The 21,324-nt window shown below is 45.4% G+C and overlaps 2 protein-coding genes across 5 annotated transcripts in view; one reads left to right on the forward strand and one right to left on the reverse strand.

The window, feature by feature from the left end:
* DHX57 (DExH-box helicase 57) overlaps positions 1-1,227 on the forward strand; it is a 78,294-nt gene extending 77,067 nt beyond the window's left edge. For all 4 annotated transcript variants that reach the window (XM_019021186.4, XM_055377739.2, XM_055377742.2 and 1 more), the window contains one exon: positions 560-1,227. In XM_019021186.4, the coding sequence (XP_018876731.3) occupies positions 560-703 (144 nt within the window). In that variant the 3' untranslated portion in view covers positions 704-1,227. The remainder of the gene's footprint in view (positions 1-559) is intronic.
* Positions 1,228-17,068: 15,841 nt separating this feature from the next.
* On the reverse strand, positions 17,069-20,869 carry GEMIN6 (gem nuclear organelle associated protein 6). The gene is made up of 3 exons (XM_004029110.5): positions 20,754-20,869; positions 19,917-20,063; positions 17,069-17,517 (listed from the first exon to the last, which is right to left on the reverse strand). The coding sequence occupies exons 2-3, from the start codon at positions 20,042-20,044 to the stop codon at positions 17,142-17,144; spliced, it is 504 nt and encodes a 167-aa protein (XP_004029159.1). The 5' UTR covers positions 20,045-20,063; positions 20,754-20,869; the 3' UTR covers positions 17,069-17,141.
* Between the last annotated feature and the right edge of the window lie 455 nt (positions 20,870-21,324).

Genomic DNA, 21,324 nt, shown 5'->3' on the forward strand with positions numbered 1-21,324 from the left:
CAACACTATATAAAAGCCATACTTCCAGACTGAATCTTTTCTTTTTTGGGGAGCGGGGGGGACAGAGTCTCGCTATGTCACCCAGGCTGGAGTGCAATGGCGTGATCTCAGCTTACTGCAACCTCCACCTCCTGGGTTCAAGCCATTCTCCTGCCTCAGCCTCCTGAGTAGCTGGGATTACAGGCGCATGCCACCACAACTCGCTAATTTTTGTATTTCTAGAAGAGACAGGATTTCACCATGTTGGCCAGCCTGGTCTTGAACTCCTGATCTCATGATCCGCCCACCTCGGCCTCCCAAAGTGCTGGAATTACAGGCGTGAGCCACTGCGCCTGGCCCGAATCTTTTCTTTAGATGAGATGTGATAGAGGCACTTTTTTACAATGGACCTCATTTAGTCTATTACAAAATGAAAATGTATTTAGGGTTTTTGCTCCTAATGGAGTTAAAATTAGTACCAGAAATCTAAATAATGGTAATCATAACTGGGGTATTTCCCTCCAATAACCTATCCTGCCTGTTCCTCCAAGCACTGCTTATATTGTAGCTTTCATTTTAGGTGGCTGAACTGGTAAAGGAGCTTCGTTGCGAACTTGATCAGCTTCTCCAGGATAAAATTAAAAACCCAAGCATTGATCTGTGTATGTGTCCTCGAGGATCCCGGATCATCAGCACAATTGTGAAACTTGTCACCACACAATAAAAAGCAGTCTTAGAGAGTGCTTGCTACTCACCTGCTTCTAGCTCACCTGGGAAATAACAGCAGAACCTCTACCTCCAACTAAAGACCTGTTGGGGCTGGCCCTGGTGGAGGAGCCCAGGGCATGCAGCCCAAGACAGCTAAGGCAGTGTGTATACCCTTAGGGCCATTTCTAACAAAGCCTTGGCCACTCCCAGCACAATTTGGAGTGTCAAGGGTGAGAGCCTAAAACCCAGCTTGCCTGTCTTTGTCTCTGTGACTGTTCTGGAGTGAATTAAGTTCACCTGATAACTCACTCAAAAGTGAATGTATAATACAATTCTGTTTTAATCTGTGTATTCTTTTTCTCCTACTTTTTACTGGGGTGAGACAGGGGCATGAAGAGAAATACGCCTTTTTTTTTTTTTTCTTTTCCTGTCGCCAAGGCTCGACTGAGAGAAGTCAGAACAGAGAAGGGGAAAAAAACCCAAAATTATGTGAACAAGCAAAATTAAAATTTCATTTTAGGCTATTGGCTACTGAGTAAACTTGACTTGTGAGGGATTTTTATTTTTACTCATTAAAAGTCAACTTAAAAAAACTGATTGAGTTCTCTTTTGGTATTAAAATGCAAGCTAGTCTTATCGATAACACTCCTATTCTTAAAAGCAGAACAATCTGGATGTCTTCATAGTTCTACATTTAGGAATCTTTACTCTCTCTTATCAACTCACCCAGACACGAATCACCGAAGGAGAATTTTAATAGTATTCCTGGGGCAGAGTTGGCATGGATGAGGTCAAAACGGTTACCATCGGATTTACAGCCACCACAGTGCTTTCCATGAAATTGCTTATTTTCAACCACCTGTTAGGTTAATGGGGCGCTGGCATTTTGGAAAAACATCAGGGGATTTACATTTTCCCTGGACATCTATCAGTGTGGCAAGGAAGGATCCCAAATTGCTGAGTAGAAAAAATATTTGTATGTTTGTTTAGACCTCAGGGCCGGACACGGTGGCTCATGCCTGTAATCCCAGCACTTTAGGAGGCCGAGGCAGGCCAATCACATGAGGTCAGAAGTTCAAGACCAGCTTGGGCAACTTGGTGAAACCCCATCTCAATTAAAAATACAAAAATTAGCCGGGCATGGTGACAGGTGCCCATAGTCCCAGCTACTCGGGAGGCTGAGGTGGGAGAATCACTTGAACATGGGAGGTGGGGGTTGGAGTGAGCCGAGATTGCACCATTGCACTCCAGCCTGGGTGACAGAGTGAGACACTGTCTCAAAAATAAAAATTAAAAAATGGACCTCAGGACAGGGTCACTACAGGTTCCATAGTATGGATAGAATTCAAACTAAATCAAAACCATCTCAGTGAAATCAGTGAAAGGTATTCACTTTTCAAGGTATTATTTTAGTTAAGTTTTCAGGAAGTCTGCTTGGCTGTCCAAAATGATTATTATCAAGTATATTTAAGCTTCGGTGCACTTGAAGAGCTTAGACTCTAAGCAGTATTTTTAAAAGGCATCGATTCATGTCATCGCTTTAAATAAAAAACATACATATGCAAGCACCCACAGAATCCAAATTCTGACTTGCTGTTGAAACAAGGCTCCTATTACAGAACTGATTAGGCTGAGACCTTTAGAAGAAATGAAGAAAACTGCACTAAGCCTCTAAAAAAGTTTTCTTCTCCTTTTTTTTTTTTTTTTTTTTTGACGGAGTTTCACTCTTATCACCCCGGTAGGAGTGCAATGGTGGGTTCTTGGCTCACTGCAACCTCCGCCTCCTGAGTTCAAGCGATTCTCCTGCCTCAGCCTCCCAAGTAGCCAGGACTACAGGCACGTACCACCACACCCGGCTAATTCTGTATTTTTTTAGTGGAGATGGGGTTTCACCATGTTGGCCAGGCTGGTCTCGAACTACTGACCTCACGTGATCCACCCACCTCGGTCTCCCAAAGTGCTGGGATTACAGGCGCGAGCCACCGCACTCAGCCTAAAAAAGTTTTTAAAAATCAGTTTTCACGGCTGGGCGCAGTGGCTACGCCTGTAATCCCAACCCTTTGGGAGATCGAGGCGAGTGGATCACCTGAGGTTGGGAGTTTGAGACCAGCCTGACCAACGTGGAGAAACCCTGTCTATACTAAAAATACAAAATTAGCCAGGCGTGGTGGCGCATGCCTATAATCCCAGCTACTCGGGAGGCTGAGACAGGAGAATTGCTTGAACCTGGGAGGCGGAGGTTGTGGTGAGCCGAGATCGCACCATTGCACTCCAGCCTGGGCAACAAGAGCGAAACTCCGTCTCAAAAAACAAAAACAAAAAAAACCGATCAGTTTTCACTCTTGGTGCTACAGTGGTGCTCATGCCACCCTAGCTAGAGCCATCTGCCCAAGTGGGCCTGCAGCATTTAACACAGGTTTGCCCCAGAGCACTCAGCTGGGAGATAATTAACAGCAAAACTTTCCACCCAGTGAAATTGATTCCCTCGGGAAAGCCAGCTCTTGAATGGTCACTTCCAACCACATATAGATGCACGAATACTGTCATGGTATAGATGTGCCAGAATGTGATAAAGGTTGGGAAGCCTTGACATAACGCATTGAGTAAGAATATCCTCGCCCCAAAGACTAAACTTCTTAAGCTCATTTTTAAAATAATGAAATAAGAAATGAAATAGAATTACTTATTTATGATGAAAGATCAGAATGCAGGCCGGGCATGGTGGCTCACGCCTGTAATCCCAGCACGTTGGGAGGCCGAGGTGGGTGGACCACTTGAGGTCAGGAGTTTGAGATCAGCCTGACCAACATGGTGAAACCCCATCTCTACTAAAACTACAAAATTAGCTGGGCATGGTAGCACATGCTGTGATCCCAACTATTTGGAAGGCTGAGGCAGGAGAATCACTTGAACCCAGGAGGCGGAGGTTGCAGTGAGCCAAGATCGCACCATTGCACTACATCCTGGGCAATAAGAGCGAAACTCTGTCTTAAAAAAAAGAAAGAAAGATCAGAATGCAGTATAGTGTTTCAAGGATTTTTTTTTTTTTTTCTTGAGACGGAGTCTCACTGTGTCACCCAGGCTGACACAATCTCGGCTCACTGCAACCTCCACCCCCGGGTTCAAGCAATTCTCTTGCCTCAGCCTCCTGAGTATCTGGGATTACAGGCACCTGCCACCATGCCTGGTTAATTTTTTTGTCTTTTTAGTAGAGACAGGGTTTCACCATCTTGGCCAGGCTGGTCTTGAACTCCTGACCTTGTGATCCACCTGCCTCAGCCTCCCAAAGTGCAGATTCCTTCTGCTCTTTGATAAACAAATGATTAAAACTTGTAAGATTTTAAAGCCCCTTAGGTATAAGTGATTGGCTACAAATCTCATCTAAGACCAATGTCTTTGATAAATAATTTTAGAGGTGACAGCTTAGAAACAGCAGAAAGTCTCTCCATGTTAATGATTCATCACGGTTAGCTGTTCACCCAGTCATTCCATCGCTTTACATTTATGGGACCAAAAGACATAGAAGAAGCTTATCACTCTGGAACAGTCTGAAACTATTGCTCTGACAACAAACTGAATGAGCTGTTTCCACGTTGTTTCCATTTAGGGCACCTCTGTACTGTGATCATGCAAGTATTGACTGACACAGATTCGTGACCAAGATCTAACTTCTGAAAACAACAACTAGCCTTGTATTTATTAACTAGCAGAGTATTTTAAGCAAACTTTACCCCTGCATGTGGGGGAAAATAAGCCAGAGGAATTATGCTTAATTCCCGTGTGATTTAGGAGGAAAAAGCCAACCTCTGCCTAGGCTTGTTCAAGCATAATGCAGTATGAGCATATTCTGCTGCCTCCAGGAATTCATTATTTATGTGGCAACTGAGTGACATCCACGAGACAACCTCAATAGTGTGATGCCCCAAGTTCACCTGCTATGGGCCTTGCAATCAAGAAAACACAACACAGACTGGAGTCCCCACAGAGCCAGCCTGGGCTGCACCTGAAAAATCACATCCTCAGTCTTAATGCCTTACATTTGCTGTATTTTAATTTTACAAATTGCTTTCACAAGATTTTTTTTTTTTTTTTCCTGAGACGGAGTCTCGCTGTGTCACCCAGGGTAGAGTGCAGTGGCGCAGTCTTGGCTCACTGCAACCTCCACCTCCCGGGTTCAATTGATTCTCCTGCCTCAGCCTCCTGAGTAGCTGGGATTACAGGTGCATACAATCATGCCCGGCTAATTTTTGTATTTTTAGTAGAGACTGGGTTTCACCATGTTGGCCAGGCTGATCTTGAACTCCTGTCCTCAGGTGATCTGCCCGCTTTGGCCTCCCAAAGCGCTGGGATTACAGGCATGAGGCACTGTGCCCAGCCCACAAAATCTTATTTTATGTTAACCTCTTAGGACCATGTTCAAACCATTGCCCAGAAAGGAAAAGGAACTAACATTACCATATGCCTACAGATCCACATGCTAGGCTTAGTTTTATCTAAATTAAGCTGCTCAGATAATATTAAATAGGAGGATAAAGATCAAAGTTCATTACTTGCCAGGGAGTTTGAGTTGTTAATAATCTGATATGGAACTCAAGGAGGAAGAAGACAAAGCTCATGCTTTGTCAGCCTTTGACCCCTTCGATCAGAATGCTTAGCTCATCTCATTTCCTAAGATCTTCCCAATTAGTCATAGTACAAAATAGAAGAGCAGATTCATTTCACAGCAAGTATTTTATTAATATTGTTCCCTTGCTAGATTCCAATAGAAGTAAAACAAATATTTTATTTATTTTATTTTTTTTGAGATGGAATCTCGCCCTGTCGCCCAGGCTGGAGTGCAATGACACCATCTTGGCTCACTGTAACCCCCACCTCCCAGGTTCAAGTGATTCTCCTGCCCCAGCCTCCTGAGTAGCTGGGATTACAGGCGCGCGCCACCATGCCTGGCTAATTTTTGTATCTTTAGTAGAGACAGGGTTTCACCATGTTGGCCATGGTGTTGTTTCATAAAAATGCAGGACAGCCAGGCATGGTGGCTCAAGCCTGTAATCCCAGCATTTGGGGAGGCTGAAGCGGGAGGATTGCTTGAGCCCAGAAGTTCGAGACCAGCCTGGATGACATAGGGAGGCCCTGTCCCTACAAAAAATACAAAAAAAATTAGCCAGGCATGGTGGTGTGTGCCTGTAGTCCCAGCTACTTGGGGAGGCTGAGGCAGGGGGATCACCTGGAGCCTAGGAGGTTGAGGCTGCAGTGAGTCGTGATTGTGCCACAGCACTCTAGCCTGGGTGACAGAGCAAGATCCTGTCCCAAACAACCAAACAAACAAAAAAGATACAGGGCAGCAACCAAAACATGAACAACCTGTTCCCCCAGATAGTTCAGCCTCTTTGCCCCATCTAGGCTAGCCCCGGAGCTGCTCCTGAGTCAGTTCATGCCTGGCTAATTGACTAAATAAGCCAGGACACAGGGCTCCAGTTGAGACAGCTATGATAAGGGATGGCTTAGAATCTAGTCACCTAGATTTTTTCACCTCTTTGAATTTTTTAGGAGAGAAATGGCAACAAAAACCATTATGAGGCATTTGTTGGAAAACCAACTTCTAAGGGGTGGTCTTAGAAATTCAGCCCGATCTCATAACTACTAGCAATGAAAATCAGTGTTTAAAATGATCCCTGATATGCTACAAACACAATATTGAGAAGTCAGTTATAATAATATATAATTGGGTCGGGTGCGGTGGCTCACGCTTGCTATCCCAACATTTTGGGAGGCCGAGGCAGGTGGATCACGAGGTCAGGAGGCTAGGCACAGCGTAGCCAATATGGTGAAACCCCGTCTCTACTAAAAATATTTTAAAAATTAGCCGGGCGTGGTGGTACGCACCTGTTGTCCCAGTTACTCAGGAGGCTGAGGCAGGAGAATCACTTGAACCCGGGAGGCAGAGGTTGCAGTGAGCCGAGATTGTGCCACTGCACTCCAGCCTGGACAACAGAGCAAGACTCTGTCTCAAATAATAATAATAATCATCATAATATATTATTATTATTTAATAAACATTCTCAGCAAGAGCATTTCAGTGAGGTGTCATTAATTATTCCTTTATTCAGAAAATGCAGTTACTGCTACCTTCTCCATCCTAGGTTTTACTGAAAATGGCCTGAAGGAGTTATTTTTCTTCTATGTTGAATGAATTTATACTATAGAGATTATCCATGTCTGGTTTTCTTCCTTAGAAAAAACATGAACATTTTATTCCTCATAAAAGACATGAATGTTCAGGTGGACAAAAAGAAAATAATAATAAAAGACAGAATAGCAGCCAAGAAGGTCCATTTATGTCCTGAGATTCCACTTTGAGGAAGTGTTGCTTCATTCCATCCTTTGGTTCCTCTTTTTTTTTTTTTTTTGAGACAAGGTCTCACACCAATGCCACTGGAGTGCAGTGGTACGATCACCACTCACTGCAGCCTCAACCTCCCTGGGCCCAGGGGATCCTCCTGCCTGAGCCTCTGGAGCAGCTGGGACTACAGACATGTGCCACCATGCCCAACTAATTTTTTGTACTTTTTGTAGAGTTGGGGTTTCACCATGTTGCCCAGGCTGGTCCATCCTTGAGTTTGAAATGTATTTTAACAACAATGCCTGTTAACCTTTCAAATAAGACTTTATTTGTCCATAGAGATTAACAAATATGGGGCCCTATCCTGTACAAAGAGTATAAAGAAGTTTCCTCACCTGGCAGACAATGTAGGGGTTCTTTTATTTTTCTGTTTTTTGAGACAGGGTCTTGCTCTGTAGGCCAGGCTGGAGTGCAGTAGTGCAATCTCTGCCTCTCAGGCTCAAGTGATCCTCCCACCTCAGCCTCCCTAGTAGGTGGGATTACAGGCATGCGCCACGATGCTGGGCTAATTTTTTTTTTTTTTTTGTACTTTTAGTAGAGACGGGGTTTTGCTGTTGCCTAGGCCGGTCTCCAACTCATGGGCTCAAGCAATCCACCCACCTCTGCCTCCCAAAGTACTGGGATTATAGGCTTGAGCCTCTGTACCCGGCTCAATGTAGTTCTTATTTGTTTTAAACAAATGGTTCTCAAATGGGGGCAGTTTTGAGGGGGCAGGAAACATTTGGCAATGTCCAAAGACATTGTTGGTTTTCACAGCTTGTGGGGTGGGAGGTGCTACTGGCATCTAGTGCTTAGAGGCCTGGGATGCTGCTAAATATCCCACAAGGCACAGGATACCCAAAGAAAAAATTACTCAGTCCAAAATGTCAATATAGCCAAGGTGAAGAAAACCTTGCTTTAAACAAAATGAGATAAGTAATCACTAACAAAGTCTAATAGCTATTAGGTGTAAATTATGCCCATAGACATCTCTGAAAATGAAAATATATTTTGAACTACAGAAAGTGAAAATCTCGGCTGGGCACAGTGGCTCATGCCTGTAATCCCAGCAATTTGGGAGGCCGAGGCCGGTGCATCACCTGAGGTCAGGAGTTCGAGACCAGCCTGGCCAACATGGTGAAACTCTGTCTCTACTAAAAATACAAAAAAAAATTAGCCAGGTATGGTGGCACACGCCTGTAATCCCAGCTACTCAGGAGGCTGAGGCAGGAGAATTGCCTGAACCCAGGAGGCAGAGTTTGCAGTGAGCAGAGATCGTGCCACTGTACTCCAGCCTGGGCAACAGAGCAAGACTGTCTCAAAAAAAAATAAAATAAAAATAAAGTGAAAATCTCTGCCAAATCAACTCTAATAAATATGTACTGTGTGAATAAGAGCTTGTGTGTACATTGTGTTGTTATCAAGAATTCTGAGTACTTAAGAATTTGAAGAAATTATATGTACAAATGAGAAAAGCCTGGCACAGATGAATAGGGATACATTTACTTTAAAAACATGTTCTACCATTAAATATTGTTTTGGCTTTTTACCAAAAAAATCACTTTTCTTTTGTTTTTGTTTTTGAGATGGAGTCTCACTCTTGTCACCCAGGCTGGAGTGTAATGGAGCAATCTCAGCTCACTGCAACCTCTGCCTCCTGGGTTTAAGCAATTCTTCTGCCTCAGCCTCCTGAGTAGCTGGGACTACAGGCACCTGCCAGCATGCCCGGCTAATTTTTATATTTTTAGTAGAGATGGGGTTTCACCATGTTGGCCAGGCTGGTCTCAAACTCCTGACCTCAGGTTATCTGCCTGCCTCGGCCTCCCAAAGTGCTGGGATTACAGGCATGAGCCACCGCGCCTGGCCAGAATCACTTATTTTGAAAATGTGAAGACATGACTTGTATGTGAATGCTACCACTGCTAAACCTCTGCACTACAAAATTCAAGTTATCACACTTGGGCCCACATTAAAATGTTTAAAACACACCCATGCACACACACACACACCCTGTTACCTTATCTTTGAACAAAGTCCAACCTAGTCGACTTTGGCCAATATGCTTTTTTTTTTTTTTTTTTGAGTCGGAGTCTCGCTCTGTCGCCCAGGCTGGAGTGCAGTGGCACAATCTCGGCTCACTACAAGCTCCGCCTCCCGGGTTCACGCCATTCTCCTCCCACAGCCTCCTGAGTATTTGGGACTACAGGCGCCCGCCACCACACCTAGCTAATTTTTTTTTTGTATTTTTAGTAGAGACGGGGTTTCACCATGTTGGCCAGGGTGGGCTTGATCTTCTGACCTCGTGATCCGCCCGCCTCGGCCTCCCAAAGTGCTGGGATTACAGGCGTGAGCCACCGCGCCCGGCCTGTTTTGTTATTTTGTTTTGTTTTTTTTGAGGCAGAGTCTTGCTCTGTCGCCCAGGCTGGAGTGCAGTGGCGTGATCTCTGCTCACTGCAAGCTCTGCCTCCCGGGTTCACGCCATTCTCCGGCCTCAGCCTCCCAAGTAGCTGGGACTACAGGCGCCCACCACCACGCACACCTAATTTTTTTGTATTTTTAGTAGAGACGGGGTTTCACCGTGTTAGCCAGGATGGTCTCCATCTCCTGAACTCGTGATCCACCCGCCTCAGCCTCCCAAAGTGCTGGGATTACAGGCTTGAGCCACTGCACCCAGCCTGTTTTGTTTTAAAGTATATGACTCTAGAGGGTTATGAATGTAGAATTTTTTTTGTTTTTTTGTTGTTTTTTGTTTGTTTTCTTTGAAAAGGAGTGTCACTGTGTCACCCAGGCTGGAGTGCAATGGCATGATCTCAGCTCACTGCAACCTCCGCCTCCTGGGTTCAAGCAATTTTCCTGCCTCAGCCTCCCGAGTAGCTGGGATTACAGGCACTCACCACCACGCTAATTACCACCTGGCTAATTTTTAGTAGAGACGGGGTTTCACCATGCTGATCACGCTGGTCTCGAATTCCTGATCTCAGGTGATCCACCCGCCTTGGTCTCCCAAAGTGCTGGGATTATAGGCATGAGCCACCGCACCTGGCTGACTGTAGGATGTTTAAAGTGAGCCTGATTAAAAACTTTAGTTCCTAGGCTCAGTAACCCTTCTCCTATAGCGTGAACTGGAAAAATCCGTTTGTTTTAGGACTTGATTATTAGTAAGATTACCAGACAGAACAGCAAAGACATGCTATGCTCCTTAGAAGACAGATGTCTTTACAAATCAGGAGCCATGCTATAGGATGGGCACCAAGGGACTATCCCATGTGGTAAAGAAACTCATCCACTGATTATAGACCAAGAGCAAAACAATTAGTAATTAGAAACGTTTCTGTTAATGCTGCCCTTCTGTCTCTGAAATTCACCTGTGCACCTTCCCATTCAAACTCCAGCTCTTGCTATTACTTCTAGCTCATAAATATTTATACCATCCTTTTTTACAATAAGCATGACTAAGACTGAATTAACTGAAGCATGAAATCTGATTAGTTAACAAGAAAGCCACCAGGCGCGGTGGCTCACGCCTATAATCCCAGCACTTTTGGAGGCCGAGGCAGGCTGATCACCTGAGGTCAGGAGTTTGAGACCAGCCTAACCAACATGGAGAAACCCCATCTCTACCAAAAATACAAAATTAGCTGGGCGTGGTGGTGCATGCCTGTAATCCCAGCTATTCGGGAGGCTGGGACAGGAGAATTGCTTGAACCTGGGAGGCGGAGGTTGCGGTGAGCTGAAATCACGCCATCGCACTCCAGCCTGGGCAACAAGAGTGAAACTCCATCTAAAAAAAAAAAAAAAAAAAAATCCAATTGTCCAGTTTATACCTAATGTTTGCCACTTGGCTAGTTCGAAACCCATATTGGGGTTGCAAAAATGCCCTCCATGTTTATGCTTATAATTTATTTCGCTCCCTCCTTCCCTCTCTTTCTTTCTACACAGTGTCTTGCTCTGTTGCCCAGGCTAGAGTGCAGTGGCACAATCTCAGCTCATTGCAACCTCCACCTCCCAGGTTCAAGTGATTCTCATGCCTCAGCCTCCCGAGTAGCTGAGATTACACGCGTGAGCCACTACGCCCAGCTAATTTTTGTATTTTTTTGTAGAGATGGGGTTTCACCACGTTGGCCAGAACTGCTGGCCTCAATTGATCCACCCGCCTCGGCCTCCCTAAGTGCTGGGATTATAGGTGTGAGTCACTGCACCTGGCCTTAAAATTTCAATTTAACATATTTTAAAGAAGTGCTATGTGTCAGTCACCCTGTTAGGAACTCAGAATACAAAGATAAATAGGGATACATGAGAACAGAGAACTAAAGTTTATTTGAATACTTTTTTTTTTTTTGAGACAGAGTTTCACTCTGTCGCCCAAGCCGGAGTGCAGTGGTGTGATCTTGACTCACTGCAACCGCCACCTCCCAGGTTCAAGTTATTTGAATAATTCAATCTGGACCATAATTTAGCCTCCAGAAGGGTCTGAAGAGTATGGATGTCTGTTGAAATTAAAAGGGAGCTAAGGGATTCAACCAAGTCTCTTAATTGTGCTTTTTAAGACTTTCTCAGGCGGCGCTCTGTGGCTCATGCCTGTAATCCCAGCACTTTGAGAGGCCGAGCTCAGAAGTTCCAGACCATCCTGGGAAACATAGTAAGACCCTTCCTCTACCAAAAAAAAAAAACTTTTTAATTAACTGGGCATGGTGGGTGTGCCTGTGGTTCCAGCTACTAGAGAGACTGTGGTGGGAGGACTGCTTGAGCCCAGGTGTTCCATAGCAGCCCTGGCAACATAGGGAGACCCTGTCTCTAAAAAAAGAAAAATGTAAAAATTAGCCAGGCATGGTGGCGCCCGTAGTCCCAGCTACTCTGGAGGCAGAGGTGGGAGCCCAGGAGGTAGAGGTTGCAGTGAGCTGAGATCGTGCCACTCCACTCCAACCTAGGTGACTGGGTGAGACCCTGTCTCCAAAAACAAACAAACAAACAAAAAACAAGCACCGTTAAGAACATACAAATGAGAGAGGCTGGGAGAAAATATTTGCAAATCACTTATCTTCTTTTTTGAGAGGCGTGATCTTGGCTCACTGCAACCTCCGCCTCCCAGGTTCAGGCGATTATCTTGCCTCAGCCTCCCGAGTAGCTGGGACTACAGGCGCACATCACTATTCCCAGCTAATTTTTGTGTTTTTAGTAGAGACGGGGTTTCACCATGTTGGCCAGGATGATCCCAATCTCTTGACCTCGTGATCCGCCCGCCTCGGCCTATCCAAAGTGCTGGGATTACAGGCGTGAGCCTCTGCGCCCAGCCAGTAAATACCCTATTTTAAAAATTAGTGCCTTCCTGGAAGAAGTTGCAAAAAAAAAAAAAAAAAGGCAAAATATCTCAATAAACGTTTCAACAAAGAAGATAAACAAATGGTTTAATATGCACATGAAAAGATGCTCAATATCCTTAGTCACCAGGGAAATGCAAAACGAAACCACAAGGAGATACTGCTTCACAACTTAACTAGAATGGGTGTCATCAAAAACAAAGGCTGGGTGTGGTTAGTGCCTCAAGCCTGTAATCCCAGCACTTTGGGAGGCTGAGGAGGGAGGATCATTTGAGCCCAGAAGTTCAAAACCAGGCGGGGCAGCACAACCAGACCTCCTCTTTGCCAAAAAAAAAAAAAAAAAAAAAAAAAATTAGCCCATTTGGTGGCCTGCACCTGAAGGCGGGATTGCTTGAACCTAGGCAGTCACGGTGGCAGTGACCTATGATTTTGCCATTAAACTCCAACCCCTGTGACAGAGCCAGACTCTGTATCAAAAATTAATTAAAAATAAAAAACTCAGCAAAGTCTAAGTAATCACAATTTTATTTAAAAAATATGGGCTGGGTGCAGTGGCTCATGCCTATAATCCTAGCACTTTGGGAGGCCGAGGCAGTCGGATCACCGGAGGTCAAGAGTTTGAGACCAGCCTGACCAACATGGAGAAACCCCGTCTCTACTAAAAAAATACAAAAATTAGCCGGGCATGGTGGCGCATTCCTGTAATCCCAGCTACTTGGGAGGCTGAGGCAGGAGAATCACTTGAACCCGGGAGGCGGAGGTTGTGGTGAGCCGAGATCTCACCATTCCACTCCAGCCTGGGCAACAAGAGCAAAACTCCATCTCAAAAATAAATAAATAAATAAATAAAGACTACAGAAACAAAGAAAAAAGCATATACATTGATTACAATTACCTAAAAATCTTTAAAGGATATTAATATGCAAAAGCGAAAAACATGTATGGGTACTGGAATAATTTTATTCTTGCTTGAAAAAACACTTAATGAGAGCCGGGTGTGGTGGCTCATGCCTGTAACCCCAGAACTTTGGGAGGCCGAGGTGGGTCGATCAGGAGTTTTAGACCACCCTGGCCAACTTGGTGGAACTCCGTCTCTACTAAAAATACAAAAAATTAGCTGGGCGTAGTGGTCCACGCCTATACTCCCAGGTACTCAGGAGGCTGAGGCAGGAGAATCACTTGAACCTGGGAGGCAGAGATTGCAGTGAGCCGAGATCGTGCCACTGCACTCCAGCCTGGGCAACAGAGCAAGACTCCGTCTCAAAAAAAAAAAATTAGCTGCATGGGTGGTGTGTGCCTGTAGTCCTAGTTACTCAGGAGGCTGAGGTGGGAGTATTGCTTGAGGCCAGGAGTTTGAGGCTGCAGTGAACTATAATCGCGCCACTGCACTCCAGCCTGGGTGACAGAGCAAGACCTTGACTCTTAAAAAAAAAAAAAAGGATTGTGAAATTTTCATCAATTCTCAGCAAATTAAAACAATTGATTGAATGTTTTAAATGTCACTTAAAAAAAACTAAGTGCATGGAAAAATCAACTTCAGTATCTTTAGAAGAAAAAAGTGGACTTAGGAAATCAGATGAAAAGGGGATGGTGAGAAATCAGTGCAAACATTGGAAACTTTGCTTCCAAGGAGACAAAAAAACACACAGTGGAAGTCGAAACAGCCTTTTATTTTAAAAAGTATTCTTGATAATGTGTTCAAAGACTGCCCTGGCTACCGCCCAGGACTGGCAGTAAATACAACCAGCTTTGGGGAGGAATCTCCCTCTGGGGAATGTGGAATCACAGATGCTGACAGCCCAAAGGAGGAACTGGAAACAGGTGAGTGAAACTCCTGGGGAGAATCTTAGCTGAGGAATTAGCTAGGGAAACTCCCTAAGCATGAAGGTTTCTATGGCAGATCAGGATCACTTACCCTTTCAAGCACTCAGGTTTTGTTTGCAGGCAAATTGTTTACACAATCAGAGGAGTCAGTTGCCAGGAAACAGTCAACGTCCCCAGCTCATTAGTCTGATGGCAAATAAATCTACCAATATCAAGGCACCGGGCCTGGTCCCTGAGCCAAAATCAAGTCCAATTGATGCTGTGGATAATTTCCTACATGGCTTTTTTTTTTTTTTTGAGACAGAGTCTCGTTCTGTTGCCCAGGCTGGAATGCGTACAATCTCGGCTCACTGCAATCTCCACCTTCCAGATTCAAGCGAGTGCCTCAGCCTCCTGAGTAGCTGGGATTATAGGCGCTCGCCACCACACCCAGCTATTTTTTTTTTTTTAGTAGAGACAGGGTTTCACCATGTTGCCCAGGATGGTCACGAATCCTGGCCTCAAGCGATCGTCCCACCTAGGCCTCCCAAAGTGCTGGGATTACAGGAGTGAGCCACCGCGCCCGGCTGGCTTCTTCCTTTTCAAAGGCCTCCCTCATCTTGTCAGAGTCATTTCCTTGCTGACTTCAGTCTGTTCATATTCCCCTTCTATTTGCTTTCTGAAGACATCCAGGGTTTGAACAGGAGAGTCTTAGCCACTAGGAGAAAGGTGATGTGTGCTAAATTTTGCTTTCAGGATCATGGAACTTTGAAGCCGTGAGGGAGGAACTTTCTGTTCCCCTAAAGTTTCTGAACTGCTTCTGCAAGTGTGGTCTGGGAACGGTAACATCATTATCTGGGAGTCTGTTGGAAATGCAAATTCCTGGGTCCCAACTAGAACTGCTGAATCAGAATCTGTTGGGAGGAGGGTCCAGCAATCTGTTTTGAAAAGCCCTGCAGCTGATTCTGATGCTTGCCAACATGCAGGAAGCACTGGACTATACCATCTTGTTATTAGACAACTATGCAGGAAAATAGCTATGTTATCAGACTGTATTCAAAGGCCCTGAAACCTAAATATTTGCTGATTCTGATGCTTGCTAAAGTGCAAGAAGCACTGGGCTATACCATCTTGTTATTAGACAACTATGCAGGAAAATACCTATGTTATCAGGGCCTGTATTCAAAGGCCCTGAAGCCTAAATATTTTAAAATATTTCTTACAGCTGGACATGGCAGCTCACACCTATAATCCCAGCATTTTGGGAGGCCAAGGTGGAAGGATCACTTGAACCCAGGAGTTGAAGACAAGCCTGGGCAATATATCAAGACCCTCTTTAAAAAAAAAAAAAAAAAAAAAAAAAGCCAGGCACGGAGGCTCTCATGCCTATAATCCCAGCACTTTGGGAGGCCACGGCGGGCAGATCATGAGGTCAGGAGTTCGAGACTAGCCTGGTCAACATGGTGAAACCCTGTCTCTACTAAAAATACAAACATTAGTTGGGCATGGTGCTATGTGCCTGGTAATCCCAGCTACTGGGGGGGCTGAGGCAGAAGAACGGCTTGAACTCAGGAGGCAGAGGTTGCAGTGAGCCGAGATTGTGCCACTGCACTCCAGCCTGAGTGACAGAGCAAGACTCTGTCTCAAAAACAAACAAACAAACAAAAACCCCACAAAAAACAGCCGGGCGCGGTGGCTCACACCTGTAATCTCAGAACTTTGGGAGGCCGAGGCGGGCGGATCACCTGAGGTCGGGAGTTTGAGACCAGCCTGACCAACATGGAAAAACCCCGTCTCCACTAAAAAAATACAAAATTAGTGGGGCATGGTGGCGCATGCCTGTAATCCCAGCTACTCAGGAGGCTGAGGCAGGAGAATTGCTTGAACCCGGGAGGCAGAGGTTGTGGTAAGCCGAGATTGCACTATTACACTCCAGCCTGGGGAACAAGAGTGAAACTCCATCTCAAAAACCAAAACAAAAACTCCACAAAAAAACCAGAAAACTGTAATTCAATAGGTAATGCTGTGTTCCAATAATTTTTTTTTTTTTTTTGAGACGGAGTCTCGCTCTGTCACCCAGGCTAGAGTGCAGTGGCACGATCTCGGCTCACTGCAAGCTCTGCCTCCTGGGTTCATGCCATTCTCCTGCCTCAGCCTCCTGAGTAGCTGGGACTACAGGCGCCTGCCACCACGCTCGGCTAATTTTTTTGTATTTTTAGTAGAGAAGGGGTTTCACCGTGTTAGCCAGGATGGTCTTGATCTCCTGACCTCATGATCCACCTGCCTCGGCCTCCCAAAGTGCTGGGATTACAGGTGTGAGCCACCGCGCCCCGCCAAGACAAATCTTTTAAAAACAGACACATACAGTTAGTGAAAAGACTTAACAAGACCATGATCTTACCATAATATTTTATACTGAATCTAACATGTTACATTTTTTCCAAATGCTTTTCTTGCCTAACAAAAATGGGGGTGTAACCCCATCACAAGAAAAGACCCATACAGGTGAAACCCCATCTCTACTAAAATACAAAAAATTAGCTGGGAGTGGTGGCACGCGCCTGTAGTCCCAGCTACTGGAGAGGCTGAGGCAGGGGAATCGGCTGAACCTGGGAGGCGGAGGTTGCACTGAGCTGAGATTGCGCCACTGCACTCAAGCCTGGCAACAGAGCAAGACTCCATCTCAAAAAAAAAGAAAAAAAGAAAAAAGAAGACCCATACAATTCTGATGTCCCTGTGCTAATTTTATGCATGGGATGCTATACTTGCCCTAGTTCATTAATTTCCCAAGGAAATTAGCACTTATAACCCACTCCTCTGATTTTACCAAAACAACAAAGAATTATACACACACACACATACACACACACAGTCATGTACATTTACATTTAAAACATTTTATGAGGGATAAAATATAGTCTTTTTCTATCAGTATGTTCACACTTCCTGGCCTCTCATTGGGAAGCTGTAAGATGTCCTTCAATAAGATCCTGAACACGTGACAGAATAATCTCATTAGAGCTGCTGCAATTTTCTGGACCATATGGTGGGTCTATAGTCAGGACCCCAGCCACACAGAGAGTCCTTGGAGAATCTCCCTGTTCAGTGATGGGGATGTGGTTCTTCTCAAGCCATTTCTTTAGGCTGTTCTTTCTCTCTTCCAGATCCTCTGGGCTGTATGCTTTGCAGTCTCCAGACGTGAACAAATGCATCAGCTTCTCCCTCACTCTATGGTCCCCTTCATTCATAGTTTCAACAGTCTGCACAGCATGTCCCATAATTCCGGTCACAGACATGCTGCCATCTTCAAGGAAGTTCACAAGGACGATACTTTGGAGGAAAAGTAAGTTTAGAGGCATCATCAACCCAAGTAGGTCACTAAAATAACAGATGACACTCTACTCTGTTTGAAATTAATCCTGTCACCAATGAATGCTTCCATTTATTCAACAAACATTCACTAAGGATCCTAAATAGGTAAACTTTTTGCCCAGCCTACAGCCAATCATTGTGGGATACAATTAAAGGATTAAACAAGTTATGAATGCCTTAAATGTGTATTAGAAAAGAAGGCAGGGTAGCCAGGCGCGGTGGCTCACGCCTGTAATCCCAGCACTTTGGGAGGCCGAGACGGGTGGATCACGAGGTCAGGAGTTCAAGACCAACCTCTGGCCAAGATGGTGAAACCCAATCCCTACTAAAAATACAAATATTAGCTGGGCGTGGTGGCAGTAACCTGTAATCCCAGCTACTTGGGAGGCAGAGGCAGAGAATTGCTTGAACCTGGGAGGCAGAGGTTGCAGTGAGCCGAGATCGTGCCACTGCACTCCAGCCTGAGCAAGACTCTGTCGTGGAAAAAAAAAAGAAGGCACGGTAGACTTAACTTTTAGAGTTAAAAAAACAATAACTAGGCCGGGCATGGTGGCTCACGCCTGTAATCCCAGCACTTTGGGAGGACAAGGCGGGCAAATCACTTGAGGTAAGGAGTTCAAAGGCCAGCCTGGCCAACATGGTGAAACCCCATCTCTACTAAAAATACAAAAATTAGCCGGGTGTGGTAGCACACGTCTGTAATCCCAGCTACTCAGGAGGCTGAGGCAGGAGAATCACTTGAATCCGGGAGGCAGAGATTGCGGTGAGCCGAGATCGAGCCATTGAACTCCAGCCTGGGCAACAGAGCAAGGCTCCATCTCAAAAAAAAAAGGCCAGGTGAGGTGGCTCACGTCTATAACTCCAGCACTTTGGGAGGTCAGGTGGGTGGATCGTAAGGTCAGGAAATGGAGACCGTCCTGGCTAACAAGGTGAAACCCCATCTCTACTAAAAATACACGCCTGTAATCCCAGCTAAGCCTGAGGCAGGAGAATCACTTGAACTGGGAAGGTGGAGGTTGCAGTGAACTGAGATCACACCACTGCACTCCAGCCTGGGCAACACAGCGAGACTCCATCTCAAAAAAAAAAAAGTGTTTGTGGTTATATTTATTTAAAGTCCTTATATATTTTTTTTTTTTTTTTTTTTTTTTTTTTGAGACGGAGTCTCGCTCTGTCGTCCAGGCTAGAGTGCGGTGGCGCAATCTCAGCTCACGGCAAGCTCTGCCTCCCAGCTTCATGCCATTCTCCTGCCCCAGCCTCCCGAGTAGCTGGGACTACAGGCGCCTGCTACCACGCCCGGCTAATTTTTTTTGTATTTTCAGTAGAGACGGGGTTTCACCATGTTAGCCAGGATGGTCTCGATCTCCTGACCTCGTGATCCACCCGCCTCGGCCTCCCAAAGTGCTGGGATTACAGGCGTGAGCCACCATACCAGGCCTTAAAGTCCTTTTCTTTTAAGAGATATAGTGAAGTATTTATAAACAAAATTATAGGCTGGGGACGGTGGCTCAAGCCTATGATCCTAGCACTTTGGGAGGCCAAGGTGGGCAGATCACCTGAGGTCAGGAGTTTGAGACCAGCCTGGCCAACATAGCAAAACCCCATCTCTACTAAAAATACAAAAAGTTAGTGGGGCATGTTGGCACATGTGTGTAACCCCAGCTACTGGGGAGGCTGAGGCATGAGAATCACTTGAACCTGGGAGGCAGAAGTTGCAGTGAGCCAAGATCGTAATTGCACCACTCCAGCCTGGGCAACAGAGTGAGACTTCATCCCCCCTCCAAAAAAAAAAAAAAAAAAAAAAAAAAAAAAAAAATATATATATATATATATATATATATATAGTAAGAATAATTTCTATGCCCAATTTCTATGAAGTTGCCTGGTCTGATAAGGTAATCCATAGTCAGAACAGCATTTAGATTCAAAGGCAGTTAAGTTCTCATATGTCGGCCGGGTACAGTGACTCAGCCTGTAATGCCAGCACTCTGTGACGCTAAGGTGGGCAGATCCTTGGAGCTCAGGAGTTTGAGACCAACCTGGGCAACATGGCGAAGCCCCGTCTCCACAAAAAATACAAAAATTAGCCAGACGTGTGGCAAATGCCTGTAGTCCCAGCTACTCAGGAGGCTAAGGCAGGAGAATCACTTGAACCTGCGAGGTGGAGGTTACAAAGAGCCGAGATCTCGCCACTGCATTCCAGCCTGGCTGACAGTAGAACCCTGTCTCAAACAAAAAATTCTTATATGAAAATATTAATAATTAGCTTTTCATTTATCTGCTTTCTTAGTTTGTCTATAGGATACAGGCAGCACAAAGGGGTGTCAAGATTTCAGGCAAGTAGGATGCATACTCACTTGGCAGAGACTGGGTCTGTAGTTAAAACCCATCCTTTATACTCATTCTTCTCACTGGCTGTCACTCGGACCTCTTTGTAAATGTAATCTTGCCATTCTAAGGGGCCTTTCTTCATCCATTCACTCATGATTGCCACCTGGCTAGATCTGAAACCACCACCAGTGCTGGTTAATATATGTTCCACGTAAGCAAATGTCTTATCCCTAATCTCCATCCTATCCTAGAGACAGAGAACATCTGTGATTTGCCTCAAGTTCGTAATAAGTTACTTAATACAATTAAGTATTAATGCATGTACTGATAGGAACTGATACTATAGTTAGGGAAAAGAACACGTGTAAAGGCTGCTTGAGAATTTTTATCAGAAAAAGGAAAATAGTTAATATGTACAATTCGGCCTAAAGCAGAGGGGTCACCGATTTGCCGCGGGTGCAGTCTGAGGAAATTCATCTGGCACAGGTCTATTCCGATCCACAACCACATTCCAAATCGCTTTCACTCTGGCCTGCAGATGATGCTCAAACCCTTCAACTCTGCTTTTCCTTCCATCGATCAAAGGAGTTCACCTCACTCCTCAAATGAAGCAGAGAACTCTCCTAATATCCACCCACGCGCTCTCTGGCTCTGTGTCTCCGCTGGATCCCGCCATCGAGAGGCACCCCCGATTTATGACAACTGCCCCTTAAAATTTGTTTGAAGGATGCACAAACAAGGGGGCAGCGGCTACAGCTCTAGAGCTTAGATTTCTGGTCCTGTCCTGCAGCCACACGATACCTAACACTGTACTCAAAACCAAATGGTACTTAACGTTTAACCCTGACAAACGAGAAAAATACCAGTTAAAAAACTCCTCGCAACACTGGGTACTCAGCAACCATGCTTTGAGGAAGGATCGTTGAGCGGAGCCCGCCTGAGACCAGCATGCTTTGCGCCGATCGTCACTTCCTTCCCCCAGAATCCTCTGTTTTGTAGTCCTACTTGGAGGTCTGAGAGTCGCGGGGCCTCGAGTGCAGGGTGCGGACAGGGTCTAAGATTGTTCTGTAATAATAATAATAATAATGAGCCGCCATGTCCTCTAGGGCTATCCCTCTCCATTGCCACGATGGACAGTTCAAATAATCTTTTTTTCTTTAAAGAGGAAAAAGCGGCCGGGCGCGGTGGCTCACGCCTGTAATCCCAGCACTTTGGGATACCGAGGCGGGTGGATTAGGAGTTCGAGACGGGTCAGGAGTTCGAGACCAGCCTGGCCAACATGGTGAAACCCCGTGTCTACTAAAAATACCAAAAATTAGCCGGGCCTAGTGGCGGGCGCCTGTAATCCCAGCTACTCAGGAGGCTGAGACAGGAGAATCGCTTGAACCCGGGAGGCGGAGGTTGCAGTGTGCTGAGATCGCACCATTGCACTCC

The sequence above is a fragment of the Gorilla gorilla genome, chromosome 12 (assembly GCF_029281585.2).
Source record: "Gorilla gorilla gorilla isolate KB3781 chromosome 12, NHGRI_mGorGor1-v2.1_pri, whole genome shotgun sequence".
Lineage (NCBI taxonomy): Eukaryota > Metazoa > Chordata > Mammalia > Primates > Hominidae > Gorilla > Gorilla gorilla.

Bases quoted from the DNA above. Each gene is read 5' to 3' on its own strand.
- GEMIN6 (XM_004029110.5), bottom strand. From the start codon at position 20,044: ATGAGTGAATGGATGAAGAAAGGCCCCTTAGAATGGCAAGATTACATT. The intron at 17,518-19,916 runs GTGAGTATGCAT...TTTCCTCCAAAG, and splicing joins ACAGACCCAGTCTCTGCCAA to TATCGTCCTTGTGAACTTCC.